Here is a 17,658-nt window from a genome sequence, read left to right as displayed (position 1 = left end):
TGTTTTGCATAATGTTAGCTGTTTGGTAATTATTGATTAATTTACTGACCACCACCAGTCTTGCTTATAACTTAGAAATAAATGAAAACCTCCTTTTTATAATTGTTAAATCAGGAGGCAGCCAGAATTGGCAGGTGATGATGGCTTTGGTAAATAAACTCTGAAATCCAAATTTAACTTAGGCACATGATGTACTCAATCCAGTTTTTCTTACCAAATCCAAATTTAACTTTGGCACATAATGTACTCAATCCAGTTTTTCTTACCAGTGAGAATTTGCCTTATTTTTATAAAAATATTAAAGTGGTTCCTTAACAGGTTTTTTTTTGTTTTGTTTTGTTTTTTATTTAAAAAAAAATTTTTTTTTTTTAACGTTTATTTGTTTTTGAGACAGAGAGAGACAGAGCATGAATGGGGGAGGGGCAGAGAGAGGGAGACACAGAATCTGAAACAGGCTCCAGGCTCTGAGCTGTCAGCACAGAGCCCAACGTGGGGCTCGAACTCACAGACCGTGAGATCATGACCTGAGCCAAAGTCGGCCGCTCAACCGACTAAGCCACCCAGGCGCCCCTGTTTTTTTTTTTTTTTTTTTTTTTAGTAGATGGATTTAGGAATTGAATGGATATAGCAAGTAAATAATATAGAATAATTTACTATACCATTAGGATCCAAGTGTTTAATTTCTATTACAGCGAGTATTTCATTAAAAAAATTTTTTTTAAGTTTATTTATTTATTTTGAGAGAGACAGAGATAACAGGGAAGGGCAGCTAGAGAGGGAGAGAGAGAATCCCAAGCAGGCTTCGTGCTGCCAGCACAGAGCACGATGTGAGGCTCAAATCCACAAAGCCATGAGGCCATGTCCTGAGCCAAAACCAAGAGTTGGACATGCAACCTACTGAAGCCATCCAGGTGCCCCAACAGCGAGTATTTCATTTTAATGTTCAGTCATAATAAGTCAGCATAGAACTTTAGAGTTTGGAAGGGACTTGAATTAAATTTTTTTTTCAAAATTTTCATTTCCTAGATGAGGACTACCAGTTTAACTGGATCAAAAATAATTTACCAGAAATCTTATGTTTAATCTATAGAAGCCAAAAATGGAAATAGGATGGTAAATTAATAAGTAGCTACAAAGGGCTTTGAACATACAATGGGAAAAGCTAATTGTTATGACTTTTCCTCTTTGGGTTCTTTTGAATTTTTTTTTCCTTTTTGGGGTGTTATGTGTTTGGAGTGTATGTGTTGGAGGTTTCAGTGGGTTTTCTAATGCAGGGATATAAGGAGAATTGGAGGTGGATTGCAACTTAACAAAAACGGGACTGACTAAAAATGTTCTGTGCTTTGGATATAGAATAATAATTTTTTTTTTTTTAGGCCCTTCTTGCAGTCAGCTAACCTTTCTCTGTTATTGTTCAACCAGAAACTCAAAATGCAGTGGGCCCATAGTGGCTCTTGAATAGTTGTATTTATAGATTGAGAGCAAAATATTTATACTCATTGTTGGTTACTGTAATAGTTCATTTGTAACAAAGTTGAACAGATGGACTCTTAACAGTTAATTTGTTAAAGATGTAAATAGGTTTTTTAGACACCTTTAGAATTTTTCTTTATGATGAAATTGTAACTTCAAGTATTCTAGAAAAATTCTCTGGGAGAAAAGTATATAACTGATTGTATTAAATATGCATGTGTGTGTATGTGTTTTAAGAAGGAGGTTAAATTTGTTTCCTTTTCAGATATGTGTTAAATGAATCCCAGAGTCGCCAAAATTCATCTTCAGGACAGAGTTCTTCTTCAAATAGTGGGGGAGGTTCTGGAATACCACAGCCTCCTCCAGGAATGAGTTTTTATGCAGCTAAGCGAGTTATTGGTGATAACCCGTGGACACCTGAACAGTTGGAACAGGTATCGTACACTGCTTGTTCATAATGGAACCTCCCCCTGTGTACCAGCCCCTATGAAGTCCATGGAAGCATGTGTAACATAATTCCCACGTATTCAGGCTCTCTAATGAAATATGTTTGCAAGGACCGATTGATATAATGTGCTCTCTTCATGGTGTCAGTTATTTGTTAAAGTCCCAAGGGAAGGGAGGAGTGGGAAGCGCTCTTCAGTTTTTCTAACATTGTGTACATAGTTCAGGGGTAAAATACAGCCCCCTTAGAGACTATGTGTCACTTCTTTCATTTTAGCTTTTAATTATAGGTTTAATAATCATCTAGCTATTTTGGTGAAGTTAAAATACAATTTATCTCAGGTTATTCAGCTTTTTAGGGCTGTACCTTTTGTGTAAACTGAAGAACTCCTATACTCATATGTGACAATATGGGGGAAAAGCATGACTCCCTTTTATATTTCTTCCTGGGAATTTAAAAATTGGCATTAAGAATTTTATTCTGGATTTAAACAGGACACAGATGTTCTCTGAGCAGCTTTTAAAAAAGACTGGTGCTCTCCAGAGAAGTTGCCTCACTGTGTCTGTGCCCTCAGGCACCTCAGGGAAGAACAGATGAGATCAGTATGTAATTATTTTGGAATTCAAGCAACATGGGTTAGTCTTCCAATCCTTCCTTTATCTCTCCATGGCAGTCTAAATGATTTGATCTTTTTCTTTTTGGGAATGTAACTGACCACTGATCAAAACAGTGTTCCCCAGGAGAGGGAAAAAGGCAAGCGGGGCATTCCTGCCACTCACAGATTTATAGAATGATTTGTTCAGTGAGGGTTATGTTTGAGTAGATTTACTTCTTCATGTGTTATAGATCTTTTTTTCCCTCCTCAAACCAGGATGTAAGTAAGAAAGAAAGGTAAATAGTAGTAGAGGCTACTCTTTTTTTGAGTGTGATCTATGTGACAGGCACTGTGCTGAGCACTTTGAATACATTGTCTCATTTAATCCTTACGGCGACCCAGAGAGGTAAAGAAATTGTTCCATTCTGTAAAAGGAACTGAGGTTTTGAGATGTACCATGGTCTCACTTCTAGCTCTAGGCTTTGACTCTAGGTCTTTCTGAGGGCTAAAGCTCTAAATGCTGGCGAGTAGTTGTTACCATTAAATTGTAATATCGTGTCAGTAATTATTTGCTAATTTCTAAGGGCCTATGTTTTTTGTCAATTTTATACTTTGGTGTTGAAGTGAACCATTTCATTTCAAAGATGAAATAAAATTTTGTTTTTATTTCAATAAAAATGGTTTTTATTTTTTCTAATGATGAAGTCATGATAATGTAAAGATTCAAACAGTACAGAACATTATAAAGACAAATTAGAAATTACCTGGAATCCTGCCACCCTAGTTTATCATTTTTTTTAAAAACATTTATTCATGAGAGAGAGAGAAAGAGAGAGAGAGAGAGACAGAGCATGAGTTGGGGAGGGGCAGAGAGAAAAGGAGACACAGAATTCAAAGCAGGTTCCAGGCTCTCAGCTGTCAGCACAGAGCCCAATGCGGGGCTCGAACCCATGAACCATGAGATCATGACCTGGTCTCAAGTCAGAAACTTAATCAACTGAGCCGCCCGGGCGTTCCCCCTAGTTTGTCATTCTTACAACCTACTGTGTGTGTGTGTGTGTGTGTTTGTGTGTGTATACACTATTACAGTTTTACACAATACATTTTTATATTACATTGTACATTTATATATAATATATGGTTTGTAGTTTACTTTTTTCATTTAACAGCATATCAGGTTTTTTTAAAAAGTCATCTTTTTAAATGTTTATGTAAAGTTTAGTTATGTGTAAACCACATAAGGTTTTAACTAGTCTCCTATTGATGGGCATTAGTATTGTTTTCAGTTTTCTTTGCACATTTTTTTGTTTATATCTTTGTGTAGTTAATTTCCATAATTGTTTTTCTATGGCTTAAGTGTTTGAGTGCTTTCTGTTGTAGCTCTTATTATAAGTAGGTTGTGTTGAACAAGGGGAAGGAAGGCAAGCGTTTTATGATCTGTTTATATATCTTTTTAAATTGAACCCATTGTCATTTAATAATTATAAACTCTATCAATCTTGATTCATATACATAATAACTATTATGTAACTGGCTTTTAGGTAAAGACAGTTTTACTCTTCAGGCACATGTGTCCTAAATAGAATTTTTATGAAATTCGTAGCTCCTTCACATTGCATGAAATTCAAATTAGAATCCCTCTTCAGTCTGTTTTTCATTTGAGCCATTCAATTACATTGAATAGTGTTTGGTTAGAATTTCACTTGCCTTCATTAGAGTGTGTTTGAAATCCTTTTGTTTTCAGTATGTAAGAATATTGAGGACAGAATGAATATGTTAACAATAGAGTGGAACTCTGTGGAATGTGGTTTAGTTCTTTTTGAAATGTCAAAACAATCCATGGAGCACTTTATTCATAATGTTCCACTCTCTTACCTGCAGGCTCCAAATTTGGACTTCAGTTCAAGGCTTTATCATTCTAGAGAGACTGTAACCTAAGTAGGAAGGCTGTGTATCATAATGGTCTTCGAGTTGGAGAGACTTGGGTTTGAATCTTGTTTTCATCACTTACTATGTGTCTAAATTCTTAAGCCTTGCCTCAGTTCCCTCATCAGAAAAATGGGTATAATATTGCTTATCTCATAGATTGTGAAGGGTTAAATGAAATCGTGAATATATATCATATACAGTCCCTGACACGATGTAAGCCTAAACAGGAGCTGCTCCTGTTGTTACTGTTTATCCTTGGTATATGACCATACTGATCTGTTAAACAGTATTTTTGGTTGGGGGTCTTTGTTTCTTTGATCACTGTTTCTCCTTCCCTTCATTTATCTGCAGTGCAAATTGGGTATAGTGAAATTCATAGAAGCTGAGCAGGTGCCTGAACTTGAAGCTGTTCTCCACCTGGTGATTGCTTCTAGTGACACACGTCACAGTGTAGCGACAGCAGCGGACCTAGAATTGAAAAGCAAGCAAAGGTAAACTACATCTCTTTTCACCTTTAAAAGATGAAAAGAGGCTATATTTCTAAAAGCTCACTGAGCACAGATTTCTTCTTTCAGGATTCTGTAATGAGACCTTTGATTTAGGAGATTATGAAATATACTTAATTTTTAATAAAGACAGTTTGCCCAAGAGCAGGATTCTGTATAAGACAAAGAAGAGAAGCTGTTTGGAGATGCAGTTTAAAACTGGAATGGATTAGAAATATTACCATAAGAAATGAGACCTTTGGCGGCTAGGTAAATTGACTTAAAATAATTAATGTTAAGAAAAATGCCAAAACCCAGAAATTACTCATTTTTGACTCTTCCTTTGTGTGAAACCAATTGAGATTGCTTTTAATAAAGGATATGTACATATTAGGATTAATATGGTAAAAATCAGGTCCTGTGAAAAGTGGTGCTGAATAGATCTTAATTCACATGTGAAGAAATACAAATACTAAAAGGCTCATAGAAAATTAAAAAAATTTTTTTTTAATGTTTATTTTTGAGAGAGAGAGAGAGAGAGAGAGAGAGAGACAGAGTGTGAATGGCGGAGGGGCAGAGAGAGAGGGAGACACAGAATCTGAAGCAGGCTTCAGGCTCTGCGCTGCCAGCACAGAGCCCATTGTGGGGCTCGAACAGACTGTGAGATCATGACCCTAGCTGAAGTTGGATGCCCAACTGACTGAGCCACTCAGGTGCCCCTCATAGGAAATATTTTGTATGAGAAATCAAATCTGCAAAATAAAACACTGGTGCACCAATTTGTACCCATTGGTAAATAAAATTGTGTAATAGTTGAAACTCCATTTAGTTTCTGTTGAAACTGCTATTTTTATATTCTGTTGATTGGCATTATAAGCTAAAATAATTTTTGGAAAGCAGTTCGAAGTATGCAGTGAATCATAAAAATATTTATAATCTTTTATGTAAATCTTCTGGGAATTTATCCTAAGAGAGTCATTCAAAAGAAGAAAAATATATTTAGAAAAATGTTATAGATTTGCTCATTATACCATTTCCTACAATTGTAAGAAAAATGGAAACAAATTATTTTCGCTATAGGGAAATAGTTAAGTAAATTAACTCTGTGTATCTATGTGGAATATTATATATCTGCCGAAATAATTATAAAAGTAATAAAGCAACATGGAAATTGCTCCCAAGGAATGGCAAATGAATAAAGCAGAAGACAAAATAATGTGTGTACTGATTTAAAAAATGAGATGTGTGAAGACTGAAAAATGACATGAAAAATTGAAGTTACTTGGTTGAAAAAACCAAATTATGGAATAATTATTAAATTTGTTTCAATGCTTAATGTAATAACATGCTAAAAGGCAGTGGAACGCATATTGTAGTTTTCCCTTTTCAAAGAAACCAATACAAATAGGTATTACAGAATAAGGAAGTTAACTTCTTTGTGTCTTTGATAATATGGTTCCATTTCAGTAAGTAAGCTGCATGTATGGTGATGGTTGGGAACAGCTCACTGCTACAGGGCAGGGGAGGTGGCATATAGGAGGAGCGGATTCTTACGCAGTTAGTTACTTCTGGTCATGCCTCTCACTGATTGAGTATGGAGGACTCTCATAACCTCGCCAGATCTTGGGCTCTGTAAATAAGAAAGTTGGCCAGAACTGTACTTTGATATTCCCTCCCCAGGTCTGAAATTCCTTCGTGCTGCTTGTAACTGCCTTTTCCTTTCAAAGACTTTTGGTTTTGAAGTATCAGAAAATCTTTCTTTAAAACTTCTCATTGTGTTTGAACTGGCCCCAATCTTTACACCATGTAGTGGATTGGATTGTTGGAAATAAAAATGTGGTCTAGAAGTATCCTAATTAGTTTTGGCTTTGTCTATTAAAACAAGTGTCCATTTTTTCAGAAAGAATAGTATGAGATTTTTAAGAGACAAAAAGTAAGTTGAGAACAATATGTAGGTATTTTCCCATTTTGTTAAAGAAAAATCCTGAAGTATCTCTCCATGTGATCCATCTATCTATTGATCTGTTTATTTCCCTACCTGCCTGCTGTACCCACCCACCCATTTTACATGCATAGAAAAGAAGTCTAGGAAAAGATACACCAAAATTAGTGGTTACTGAAAGGGAATAGAGAGGGATATGGTACCGATTATACATTTCTATACATTTTTGAATTTTCACATCAAACATGTGTTTATACATTTCTAAAACTATAAAGATGGCAAAAGGAAAATATAAGATACAGTAAAAATTATCCTTATTAAAGTGTTTAGTTTTACTGTTAAGTTTTACTTCATTTTACTAATGTGTGTGTGTTTTGTCAAAATATACCTGATGTATTTATAGAAGGGAAACAGAGGTAGAGCTTGAGGATTAGTTAGTAGCAATTGGCTGAGGAAAGATGGAGGTGAATAATAACTAAAATAGAATCATGGACCGTCTTCAAGGATAGTGGAAGAGGCAGATTGATAAACTATGAAAGAAGAGGCGGATAAGAAAAACCGTCAAAGCAGCATCTAAACTGTGTTTACACAGATACAGTATAGGTTGAAGCAGAACCAATGTCAAAAGACAGAGAGAAGACAGTATTGTTAAATCTCACTGATACGTGAAATGCAGGATTGCAGTGTTGCTAGGTTTGTAAAATGACTGGGAGGGGCTGCTGCAGAGGGCAGGTGCCCACCACCAATCAACGCTATATTCTAATTCACCTGCTGGTGGAGCTCACTAAGGAACAAGTCTCAGTGACTAATGGCAGCATGACTGCTGTATAGAATTAGATGATAAAGCTGCAAATATGTGCTGATAGATAAGGAAGAGAGGGAGGCTAGGAATCTCAGTGACACAATTTAAGAGAAATGGGAGGGGCTTCTTAGGGTGTGGGTTTAATGGATAAATTTTTTTTGTCGCTTTCCTTGTCACTTTTGAATTTCCAAATGGTTAAACAGATGCTTGGCTCAGGGCTCTTTGAACAAGCGTAGTATAGCTCTGCTCTGTCAGAACTGCTCCATGGCATTGGCCTTGAGAGTGAAATGCAGTCCATTTTTTCTTGTGTGGTGTCAAATTGGACTGTGGATATAATGATTTTTTGAGTCAGGGTGGGATAAGTGACTTACTGTATTTTTTTAAAGTTTATTTATTTAATGTTTAGTTTTGAGAGAGAGAGACAGTGCATGAGCAGGGGAAGGGCAGAGAGACAGGGAGATACAGAATCTGTAGCAGGCTCCAGGCTCTGAGCCATCAGCACAGAGCCCGACACAGGGCTCAAACTCATGAACTGCGAGATCATGACCTGAGCCAAAGTTGGATACTTAACTGACTGAGCCATCCAGGCACCTCAGTTTATTTATTTATTTTTGAGAGGGGTGGGGTGGGGGGGGGAGGCGCAGAGAGAAAGGGAGAAACAGAATCTCAAGCAGGTTCCACGCTCTCTGCACAAAGCCGGATGTGGGGCTCGATCCCACGAACTGTGGGATCTTGACCTGAGCTGGAATACAGAGCTGGACACTCAAGCGACTGAACCACCCAGGTGCCCATACTTAATGTATTTCTGTTTAAAAACTAATTTTGATCTAAATTAATCCCTTTCCTTTTCTTCTACAATGTCAGTTGCCCAGTTCATTTGTGTATTTCTAACATTTCCTTTGGTAACAAATATTGGGGCTGTGTGTTTTTTGAGATAATTGAAGTGGGAGAAAAATAATTTTAACAAGCTGTGTTGAAACCTTCTGTAGCTTGATTGACTGGAATAATCCTGCCATCATTAATAAGATGTACAAGGTATACCTTGGAGATATACCACTGAAGACGAAAGAGGTAGGTTGTTTTGATTTATTCTCACATCATAATAAAAAACATTTGGTTGATAGGAGCTCCATATATTTGAATTTTTTCTCCGTAGTTATTTTGATTTAAGCCGAACCTGTACTGTAGGAAATATAGGAGGAAATTTTAAGCCATGCTAGTCTGGGTGGATTAAAATTTTCTGGTAACTTAGTTTATTTGATCTGGTAGTTTCAATTCCTGTGCTTAAATAATGATGATACACTGTGTAGATTAGGGATCCACACCTGTTTTCTGTAAATTATTTAGGCTTTGCTGGCCATGTGGTTCTGAGGCAGCAACTATTTAACTTTGCCCTAACATGGAAGCAGCCATAGGCAGCACATAACAGAAGGAGCATGGCTGTGTGCCAGTATATCTTTATGGGTACTGAAATTTGAATTTCATATAATATTCGTATATTATAAAATATTATTCTTTTGATTTTTAAAGAATCATTTGAAAACATAAACATATTCTTCACTCATATCAAGACAGATGGTGGGCCAGATTTGGCCATAGGCTCTAGTTTGTTGACCTCTAGTCTAGAATCTAGAACAATATGTGGGTTCTTCTGAAGTCTCAAATTAAGGCGTTTGCTTAATGACCTAAGTTCTGTTTGGTTCACTGTGTTTAAAAGTGTTCTCAAGTCCATATCCAGACATACAAGGTTTATTGTTTGTTTGTTTGCTTGTCTGCTTTTTAAGCCATAAATAGTTATTTTAAAAGTCATACCATTTCCAGTTAGGTTAAATTGAGTGTCATGTAGCAGAAAGAACAATGAATTGGGAACTGGGAGCCCCCTGTCACTCTGGGTTCTGGTCCTGAGTGGCTGCACATAAATGTTGTACTGGGGAGGAGGAATTTGGCTAATTACAGAGCTTTTCTTGGCTCATATTCTTCATGTGGAACATGAAAGGGTTGGATTAAATCTGTGGTGTTTAGAATGTGGTCCATGCACCCTTGTTGGGTCATAGGGAGACTTTTTTTTTTTTTTTAAACTATGTTGATATTTATACTGATGGTGCTAAAACAATGATGGGTGTCACTGCTGGGGTCTTAGCACAGACCAGAACTGTGTCACTAAATAGCGCTAGTAGTTATTCTGCTCTTTATCGTCAGCACTCATGGTTAAAAAAAAAAGAATAAAACTCAGCTTTACTTAAGAATGTCTTTGATGAAGCAGTAAAACTTATTTTACCTGTAGACAGGGCAACTATGTGGTTATTGAGATGGTATTTGGCAGATATGTTCTCCAAAATGAAGAAATGAGGCTTCAAGAACAGTTAATATAGTTTATTGCCAGTGGTAAAAGTTGAACTTTCAAGCAAAAGTTAGAATTTAGGGAAACTTGAATCCCATCACAATGAGCCTGACTGCTTGTTAGTACCTACAGATTTTTCTGATGAGACTGGTGGTGATATTAACGTGTGATTTTTAAAAATGCTTTATAATGAGATGTTTGCTTAACTCAGTGAGCCACTATTTTCCAAATGACCGGTGATGTTATAGAAGTGTTAAAAGGTTATAGCTCAGTGGAATTTAGTATGACACAATATGCAAAAGTTCAGTGATAATGGTTTCAAATCCAGATTTTAACCTTTAAGGTGCTGTTGTTTATTAAGTTTTGGCATAGTATCAAAGAATATCTACAATTACCTGAAAAGGCTAAAATCATCCCAAGTTTTCCAACCATGTATCTTTTTTGAAACTGGGTTTTTTTTTTTTAAATGTAATTTAACCAAAATAACATAACCACAATAGATTGAATGTAGAAGATAAAAGAATCCAACTCTCTTCTATTAAGGTGGACAATCAAGATATTTATAGAAAAACATGAAACAATGTCAGTACAGTTTTTTGTCTGGGAAAATATAGTTAATTTTCTAAAAAATATGTTATTAAAATATATGATAGGTTTATTAATATAATTTTAAGTGAATATGTAAAAATTCTCAGTTTAGTTTTTAATGTAGCATATGGTGATAGGTGTTCCAATATAAGCAAAAACTCTGTGTGTTCAGTAGTTTGTAAGAGTGTAAAGTGATCTTGAAACAAAAGTTTGAGAGACTACTGATTTAGATGATCTCTCATGACTTTTTCAGCACACAGTAATTTTGAAATGCTGAGTTATAATTAAACATCTTTTGAACAGGGAGCAGTTCTGAAGCCAGAGCTGAAGAGGGACCCAGTCAGTACAAGGGTCAAGTTGAAGATTGTCCCCCATCTCCTTCGTTCTAGACAAGCTGCAGAAACGTTCCCTGCTAACATTCAGGTAATTTGTTCTTTCCAGAGAAAAATGGCCTGTTTACAACTTTTATGTCTGTTTAATTAGAGAAAGAAATGCATTAATGGATATTTAGGAGATGCATTGACGTATTAACAAGATTAATGAGAATCCATCTTTTTTTTCTATCTCAAGTGTAACTGCAGAAATGATTTAAAAAATTTTTGTTGTCGAGTGTGTACTATATATAGTTAACATCCAACTTAAATGTATGGTGACTGTCCTTTCAAACTAATGTTTTTCTGAGTTGCTCTTCTCCAAAAATGTGTTTTTTTTTTTGTCTTCTTTTCCCTTCCCTTCCCTTCCCTTCCCTTCCCTTCCCTTCCCTTCCCTTCCCTTCCCTCTCCTTTTCTCCTTTTCTCCTTTTCTCCTTTTCTTTTCTTTTTTCTTTTCTTAAGCTTACCTATTTATTTTGAGAGAAAGAGAGAATCCCAAGCAGGCTGTGCATTGTCAGCACAGAACCTGACGTAGGGCTTGAACCCATGAACCGTGAGATCATGACCTGAGCCGAAATCAAGATTGAACACTTAACTGACTAAGCCACTCATGTGCTCCAAACATGTTTTTAAGTGAACAAGTTTCTACCAGTCAGTTAAGTGGAAAAGAACCCCATGTGATGACAATGGCCAAATCCTCTTGATTCTGCCTTCTTAATGTCTTTATCTCCCTATATTTAATGCTGGTGTTAATTGAGACTGTCCTTTCTTATTTTGGTTATTCCAGTAATCTCCTATCTTGTTTCCCTTCCTCATGCCCACAGCCATTCTGTTTTCTCTGTTGCCACCAGGGCTTTTGCTGCATTGGAAATCCTTATACTCTCTTTTGATGTGGGATGAGTCCCTCTGCAAAAGCTCTTACCTTTTATCTAAGTAGTGACCAGCAGAGCTCAGGAATAGAGAGATTTGGGTATAATTTTGTCATTAGTTATTTGCTTTTGAGCTTAAATCAGTGTCAGAGCTTTTCCTGTTTTTCTAAAAAAATTTTTTTTCCACCCTAATTCCACCCTAAATTTCCACCCGAAATTTTTTTCCCACTAGCAGTGACTAGTTCTCATTCAATTATCAGGTTCCTAGTGACCGCTGAAAAGTTAGCAGTTCTTTATCTTCCGGTATCCTCTCTTGCCCCCCACCCCCACCTTACCCTGTACCTTAAGCTCCAACAAAAATTGTTCCTCTTGAAATATACTGTTTTCATGGCTCTGTCTCTGCTCAGAATGTTCCCTTTACCTGGCAGAGCTCCTCTTCCCCCTTTAGCTTGGTAAACATCTACTCATGTTTCAGGATGCACTCCAGTGCGCTACCTCCCGTCTGAAAAATGTTCCCATTTCCTGCCACCCTTCTCTTTCAGTCCCAGAATGAGAACACTCTCCTTCATGTTCACTGTATGGTGGACATAGACTTCTTAGCATCTCTCCCTCTTAAAGCCTATTTTGTATCAGTGGCTGCTTCCTCCTCTTAGATGATAAAACTTGTATTCTCCATATCTGGCACTCTAAGATTTGAGTAACTTTAAAGTATTGTTTTGTGTCTCCTTAAACATAAAATTATCACGGAGCTTTTTTCATTTCTTTTTCATGATTGGTGTTTTATAATTGGTATTCCCAAGCACTGTTTCCCAGACAGCGTCTTGATAATTTTGGTTCAGAATATTTGGTTGTAGTAACACCATGTTACATAATAAGCAGCTAGAATTTTGTGACAGAGTATTCATAGATATCCTGTAGGTGTATAATTTATTTGTAGTTATTTAGTGTTTTCAAAATAAATCTAGCCGAAACTTTGTATATTCAAAGACAAACTCCTTGTTCATCGCACACATTCTTTGTTATATTCCTGTTTTTAATGATTGCATATTACTGTTCTACATAATTGGCCCTGCCCACCCCCTCCACCTTTCAGTCATAGAATCCTTCAAGGTATCATTTAGATGAGCCTCTTCTTTCCTGATACCAGTGCCTTTAATTAGTCATATGTTACCTCATCTTGATTTTGAACGTAGCATAATGCTTTGCATATAATGTAAGCACCATGAATTTTATTTTTTCTGACAAAACATTAGTGTTGATTATTCCTTTTGCTTCTTTCATTTTACCATATTACTCTATATAATATAGCATTATCAGATAAATTTTCTAAAAGTCTTTTCCAAAAAGTAGCATGTGATTATATATTGTCCTATATCATTTTTAATGTATGTACATTTTGACCCCTCGACACGATCGAGTGCCTCGGGAGCGATGCTGCCCTCTTTGTATCTCACAAACCTTGCATAGTGTCGGTTACCCATTAGAGGCTCAGTCCTGTTCTGTGTTCAGTCACATGTCGTTGTTAAGTAAGATCAGAATACTACTAGAAGTTTTAGAAACCAGTGTAAGGAGATTTTTTTTTTTAAGTGTAAGACTATCCCATAAAAAGTAGAAATTTGGGAAATTTAGATTTCTTTGAGCCTTCTGGATGCTACACAAAACTCATGTACTGTGTGCTCTTTTGCCACCTAGACATGACTACACAATACATGGAGCACCTATGTCCCGACTGTCCGCTTGTAGAATGCTTTAATCTTGGTGTTTTCTGTGAAGTTTTTATATAATCTGTTCAGAATGACTGCATGTAATTGAGGAACTTAAGACACCCAAAGTGGTTTTATCTGATAGTGTCCCCTGTGTGGTACAGAGTGGCAGAGAGGGGGCCCGCTGTGAGCTCTGTTGCTTTCTGGTGGTAGAGCCACAAGTTTTGCAGACTTGTAAGGTCAACCTTTGTGTTTGTACTTCATGGACTACTGACTGGAGCCACTGATTGGCTGGCTTCCTATGGTGGTCAGCTAAAATGATTATAATCATTAATTTTGAAGAATGAGGGGTGGTGCGCAAGATCTGCCATTGAAGCCTAATATTTGAAAATAGTAAATTGCTGCTATTAATTGGTATTGTCATTGTCCCTTTCTTGTAGGTGGTGTATGACGGACTTTTTGGTACAAATACAAATTCAAAATTGAGAACGTTATCCTTGCAGTTTGTGCATCACATTTGTATAACGTAAGTTTTTTCAACTATTTGACTGTAAGATTTCAAACTGTTGGAATGATCAGATGTTTCAAGTATTTCTTTCCTATCCAGAAAGAAATCCATGTTTGCTCATCTTAAAAAAAAAAAAAAATTGTAGGTTTCAATAGATTATTTTAATTTATTTCAGTTGTGTCTCATTATTTGAAGTAATCATCTGAAAAGATAAATAATAACGAGATTTTTATCTTGCTTTGTGTATGTGTCCTATTTTTTTTAAAGTTGTCCAGAAATCAAGATTAAGCCCCTAGGTCCAATGCTTTTGAATGGCCTGACCAAGCTAATCAATGAATATAAAGAAGTAAGTGACTTGTCTTTTACATATTGTTAACAGCTTCTATTTTAGAATGTTATCCACCTTTCTGGTCTACATGTTGGTTTAGTTAGTTACAGTTTGCTGTTGTTCCATCATTTCTAGCATTTTTACTTGAAGTGGTACAAATTTCAGAAATTACTGCCACCTTTTGCTTTTTTTTTTTTTGGAACTAAGTGTTAAAAAAATTGATATGAATTTTGAGAGGTCTTATCTTTTTTAAAGCATTTGCACTTTATTCTGCTTTTAGGCACTATGCAAAAATGGAATGGAAAGAATTAAATTTTATTTTATGATTTGTTTTCATGTGGATGTTTATTTGGATTTGCTTAGATTCAGAAATAGTGTTAATTCTTAAGGGCTGAGCTTTTACCTATTCACAATTCTGTAACAACATGCATTCAGTAAGTTTTTGATTCCTTAAGCTCAGTGAGATGAGGCTTCCTTGAAACCAAGTGTTTTGAATCCTGTTTGTCCTGGCTGTGTCCCTCGTGCCATGCCGTCTTCATTAGTTCAGGTGAATTTGCTAAAGAAAGTAAGATTTAAGAACTCCAGTTAGCGTTATTTTCCTAAGTCTGAGCTACACACAAATGCATGTTTGCAGTGGTATAGTCACTAAGATCCTGGCATTTGGAGTTAGAATTGAGTTTGAATCCTAGTTTTGTCCTTTGATGAGTGGCTTAAAATCTTTGGAGCTCTGCTCTTGATTGGAAAAATAATACCTCTTCATTGGATTATTGTGAAGATTAAAGGAGATCACACACCATAATCGGCGCACTGAATGCACATTAACAGGTATTATTAGTGAAAAGTCATTCTTTGGTGTGCAGTTGTGTTTTGGGGGCTTGGCTCTCCTGTCTTTTATTGAATAGTATTTGTGTGGTTTTTGAGGCCTAAGGAACCTTCCAGGTTATTTTTATGGCATGGATAGTCAGATGCTTGGGATCGTCGGTAGAAATAAAAGTGCTTTTGGGTTTTTAGGGGAGAATTTGTATATTTAAAAATAGATTAGAGAGGCCAGGTAAAACCACAGGGCCCCGATCCTTGTACTTGGAGATGACACCTGCCTGTCTTCCCAACAGATGACTCCTTAAGAGTGTCCATTTAGGTGCAGAAGAGTGAGCCCTATGCTAATTGTATAAACTTCAGCTCACAGAGGGATTACTTTGTTTTTGAGGCATCAGACTATTGGCTTTCATAAAATTTCATAAAAATTCTGTCTGTCTGAGGAGGGAACCTCACTCTCTTGATGACTGTGATCCCTTTAATTTTTTATAATGGAAGATATGAGAGGAAGCTGTTTGTTATGCCGACTTGTAGGTAATTGTTCTTCGCTTAGCTTATCACAGTTTTGGGTTAGAGATGGAGGACCTTAGTATGTGACCAGTGGTGAATTTTCTGCTAAGTTCAGCTGTTTTCCCAGTGTGTTGAAGGTGAATTTTGGTGTTTGCAGGTTACATAGTGTTGCAAATACCCTGAACTTAGCACAACTAAGAGAAACCTTTCATTTATGACATCTGCATTTCCTTTTGGAGTGAGTTGGGGATGCAAAGTTTCATTTTTGTTTTTCCTTTTCCTTTTAGTAGTGTGATGATTCTGGGTTTGGATTTTTTTGTTGGTTTGTTTTGTTCAGATGTTAATATCTTGTAGTTAGGCAGAGTGAGACCAGGTTTAACAAGGAGTAAAATAATGCATGTAATTGCAGCAAAAATGTTTTGCTGTTTACTGTATTTTTTGTTTTGTCTGTTTTTTGTTCTTTTTTTTTCTTCTTAATTTCAAGGACCCTAAGCTACTGTCAATGGCATATTCAGCTGTTGGAAAACTCTCCAGGTGAGTAAACTCTTCTTCAGTGAGAGATATCCTGTTGGCAAACTAAGAGAAATTATGTGGCATTTAATAATAGATGGAGAATAATTTTTTTTTCTGATTTTGAAAGGAAATGTATTTAAGCCATAGGTTGTTTAGAAATGTTTTCCTTGTAGTAGGAAAATGATGTGAGATGTTTCAATTTACATTTGAAGGTATGTTTCCATATTAAATGGTAGTCTTGAAATGATATTTTGAACTGGATTGTGTCATGATGGGTTACTTTTTCTTGCACCCTGGAGACATATGATTGATCTTAAGTGTTCTTGTGGCTTCTTTATTACCAGTCTTTATAATCCCAGTCATCAAGGTTTATCTCTTTGACTCTCTTTTCTGATAGTGCTATATTATGATTCTGGGTGGCCCTGTTTCCAAAGGTGGATTTTTTTTTTTTTTTCCTGCTTAGTATGATTTCCTTTTTCTACTTCCTCCTGGTTTCCTCTTCCTTCACTATATTTCAAAGCAGGGAGATAGAGGTACAGCACCCTCAGTAGCACCATATGGTGCTTCTGTCCATGGTACAGGTTTTGTACTGGCCCGTGTAGATTGGGTCTTGCTCTTCTGTACTGTGCAGGGAAAGGATCTTTGGGGCTCAGAAAAAAGCCACCCTAGATCCCCCGATACCGCACTTGTCCGATAGCCTTTAGTTTAAATAGCAGTTTAGTCTTAATTGTGTTTTTTTTCCTATTAAAATCAGAAATGCTAACTGAATGCATGGAATATTGTAAAGGGAATATCTGGACAGTATGTATTTAAATCATGGTTACTTGGATTAGACAGCTGAAGAATTAAATATTTGCTTTAAAAAGTATTTGGCTCTTTGGGGGAGGTAATCTAATGATGCTGACATTGTGTTCAGAGATGAAAATGCAATTCAAGAAAATTTTCATTTAGTTGCATTTTCTTTCAACCTTGTGGAAATGTATGATCATAACAATGGTCTTATATTCTCTTACAGTCGAATGCCCCATTTATTCACTAAGGATATAGCTCTTGTGCAGCAGCTTTTTGAAGCCCTGTGTAAGGTAGGGAAACACCTGGCAAGTTTATGCTTTCCATTTGGATGCTGACCTGGACACCTGACAGGAGGGAAATGCTATTTTTATCATACTTATAGGAAGAGCCTGAGACTCGGCTTGCTATTCAAGAAGCGTTATCTATGATGGTTGGAGCTTATAGTACTTTGGAGGGAGCACAGCGAACTCTCATGGAGGCACTTGTGGCTTCATACTTAATAAAGGTAGGTCTAGCTATGTGAACTGGAGAGATTGGCAATAGACATTTTACATTTTTAAGAACAAAATTTGAATTGCTTTTCTCCTTAACTATCTTGACAAGTAAGAAGAATATTTGCTTTCATTTGGGCTGTGCTTTATGATTGAT

The 17,658-nt window shown here is 36.3% G+C and overlaps 1 protein-coding gene across 6 annotated transcripts in view; it reads left to right on the top strand.

Moving 5' to 3' along the window:
* ECPAS (Ecm29 proteasome adaptor and scaffold) overlaps positions 1–17,658 on the top strand; it is a 108,799-nt gene that overhangs the window by 36,794 nt on the left and 54,347 nt on the right. For all 6 annotated transcript variants that reach the window (XM_043566675.1, XM_043566677.1, XM_043566674.1 and 3 more), the window contains 9 exons: positions 1,739–1,907; positions 4,794–4,933; positions 8,661–8,742; positions 10,904–11,023; positions 13,984–14,069; positions 14,319–14,397; positions 16,190–16,239; positions 17,234–17,300; positions 17,393–17,515. In XM_043566675.1, coding sequence (XP_043422610.1) covers positions 1,739–1,907; positions 4,794–4,933; positions 8,661–8,742; positions 10,904–11,023; positions 13,984–14,069; positions 14,319–14,397; positions 16,190–16,239; positions 17,234–17,300; positions 17,393–17,515 — 916 coding nt within the window. The remainder of the gene's footprint in view (positions 1–1,738; positions 1,908–4,793; positions 4,934–8,660; positions 8,743–10,903; positions 11,024–13,983; positions 14,070–14,318; positions 14,398–16,189; positions 16,240–17,233; positions 17,301–17,392; positions 17,516–17,658) is intronic.

Source organism: Prionailurus bengalensis, chromosome D4 (assembly GCF_016509475.1).
Source record: "Prionailurus bengalensis isolate Pbe53 chromosome D4, Fcat_Pben_1.1_paternal_pri, whole genome shotgun sequence".
Taxonomy (NCBI): Eukaryota; Metazoa; Chordata; class Mammalia; order Carnivora; family Felidae; genus Prionailurus; species Prionailurus bengalensis.
Note: the sequence above shows the minus strand (reverse complement) of the source record. Positions and strands in the feature narration are given on the sequence as shown.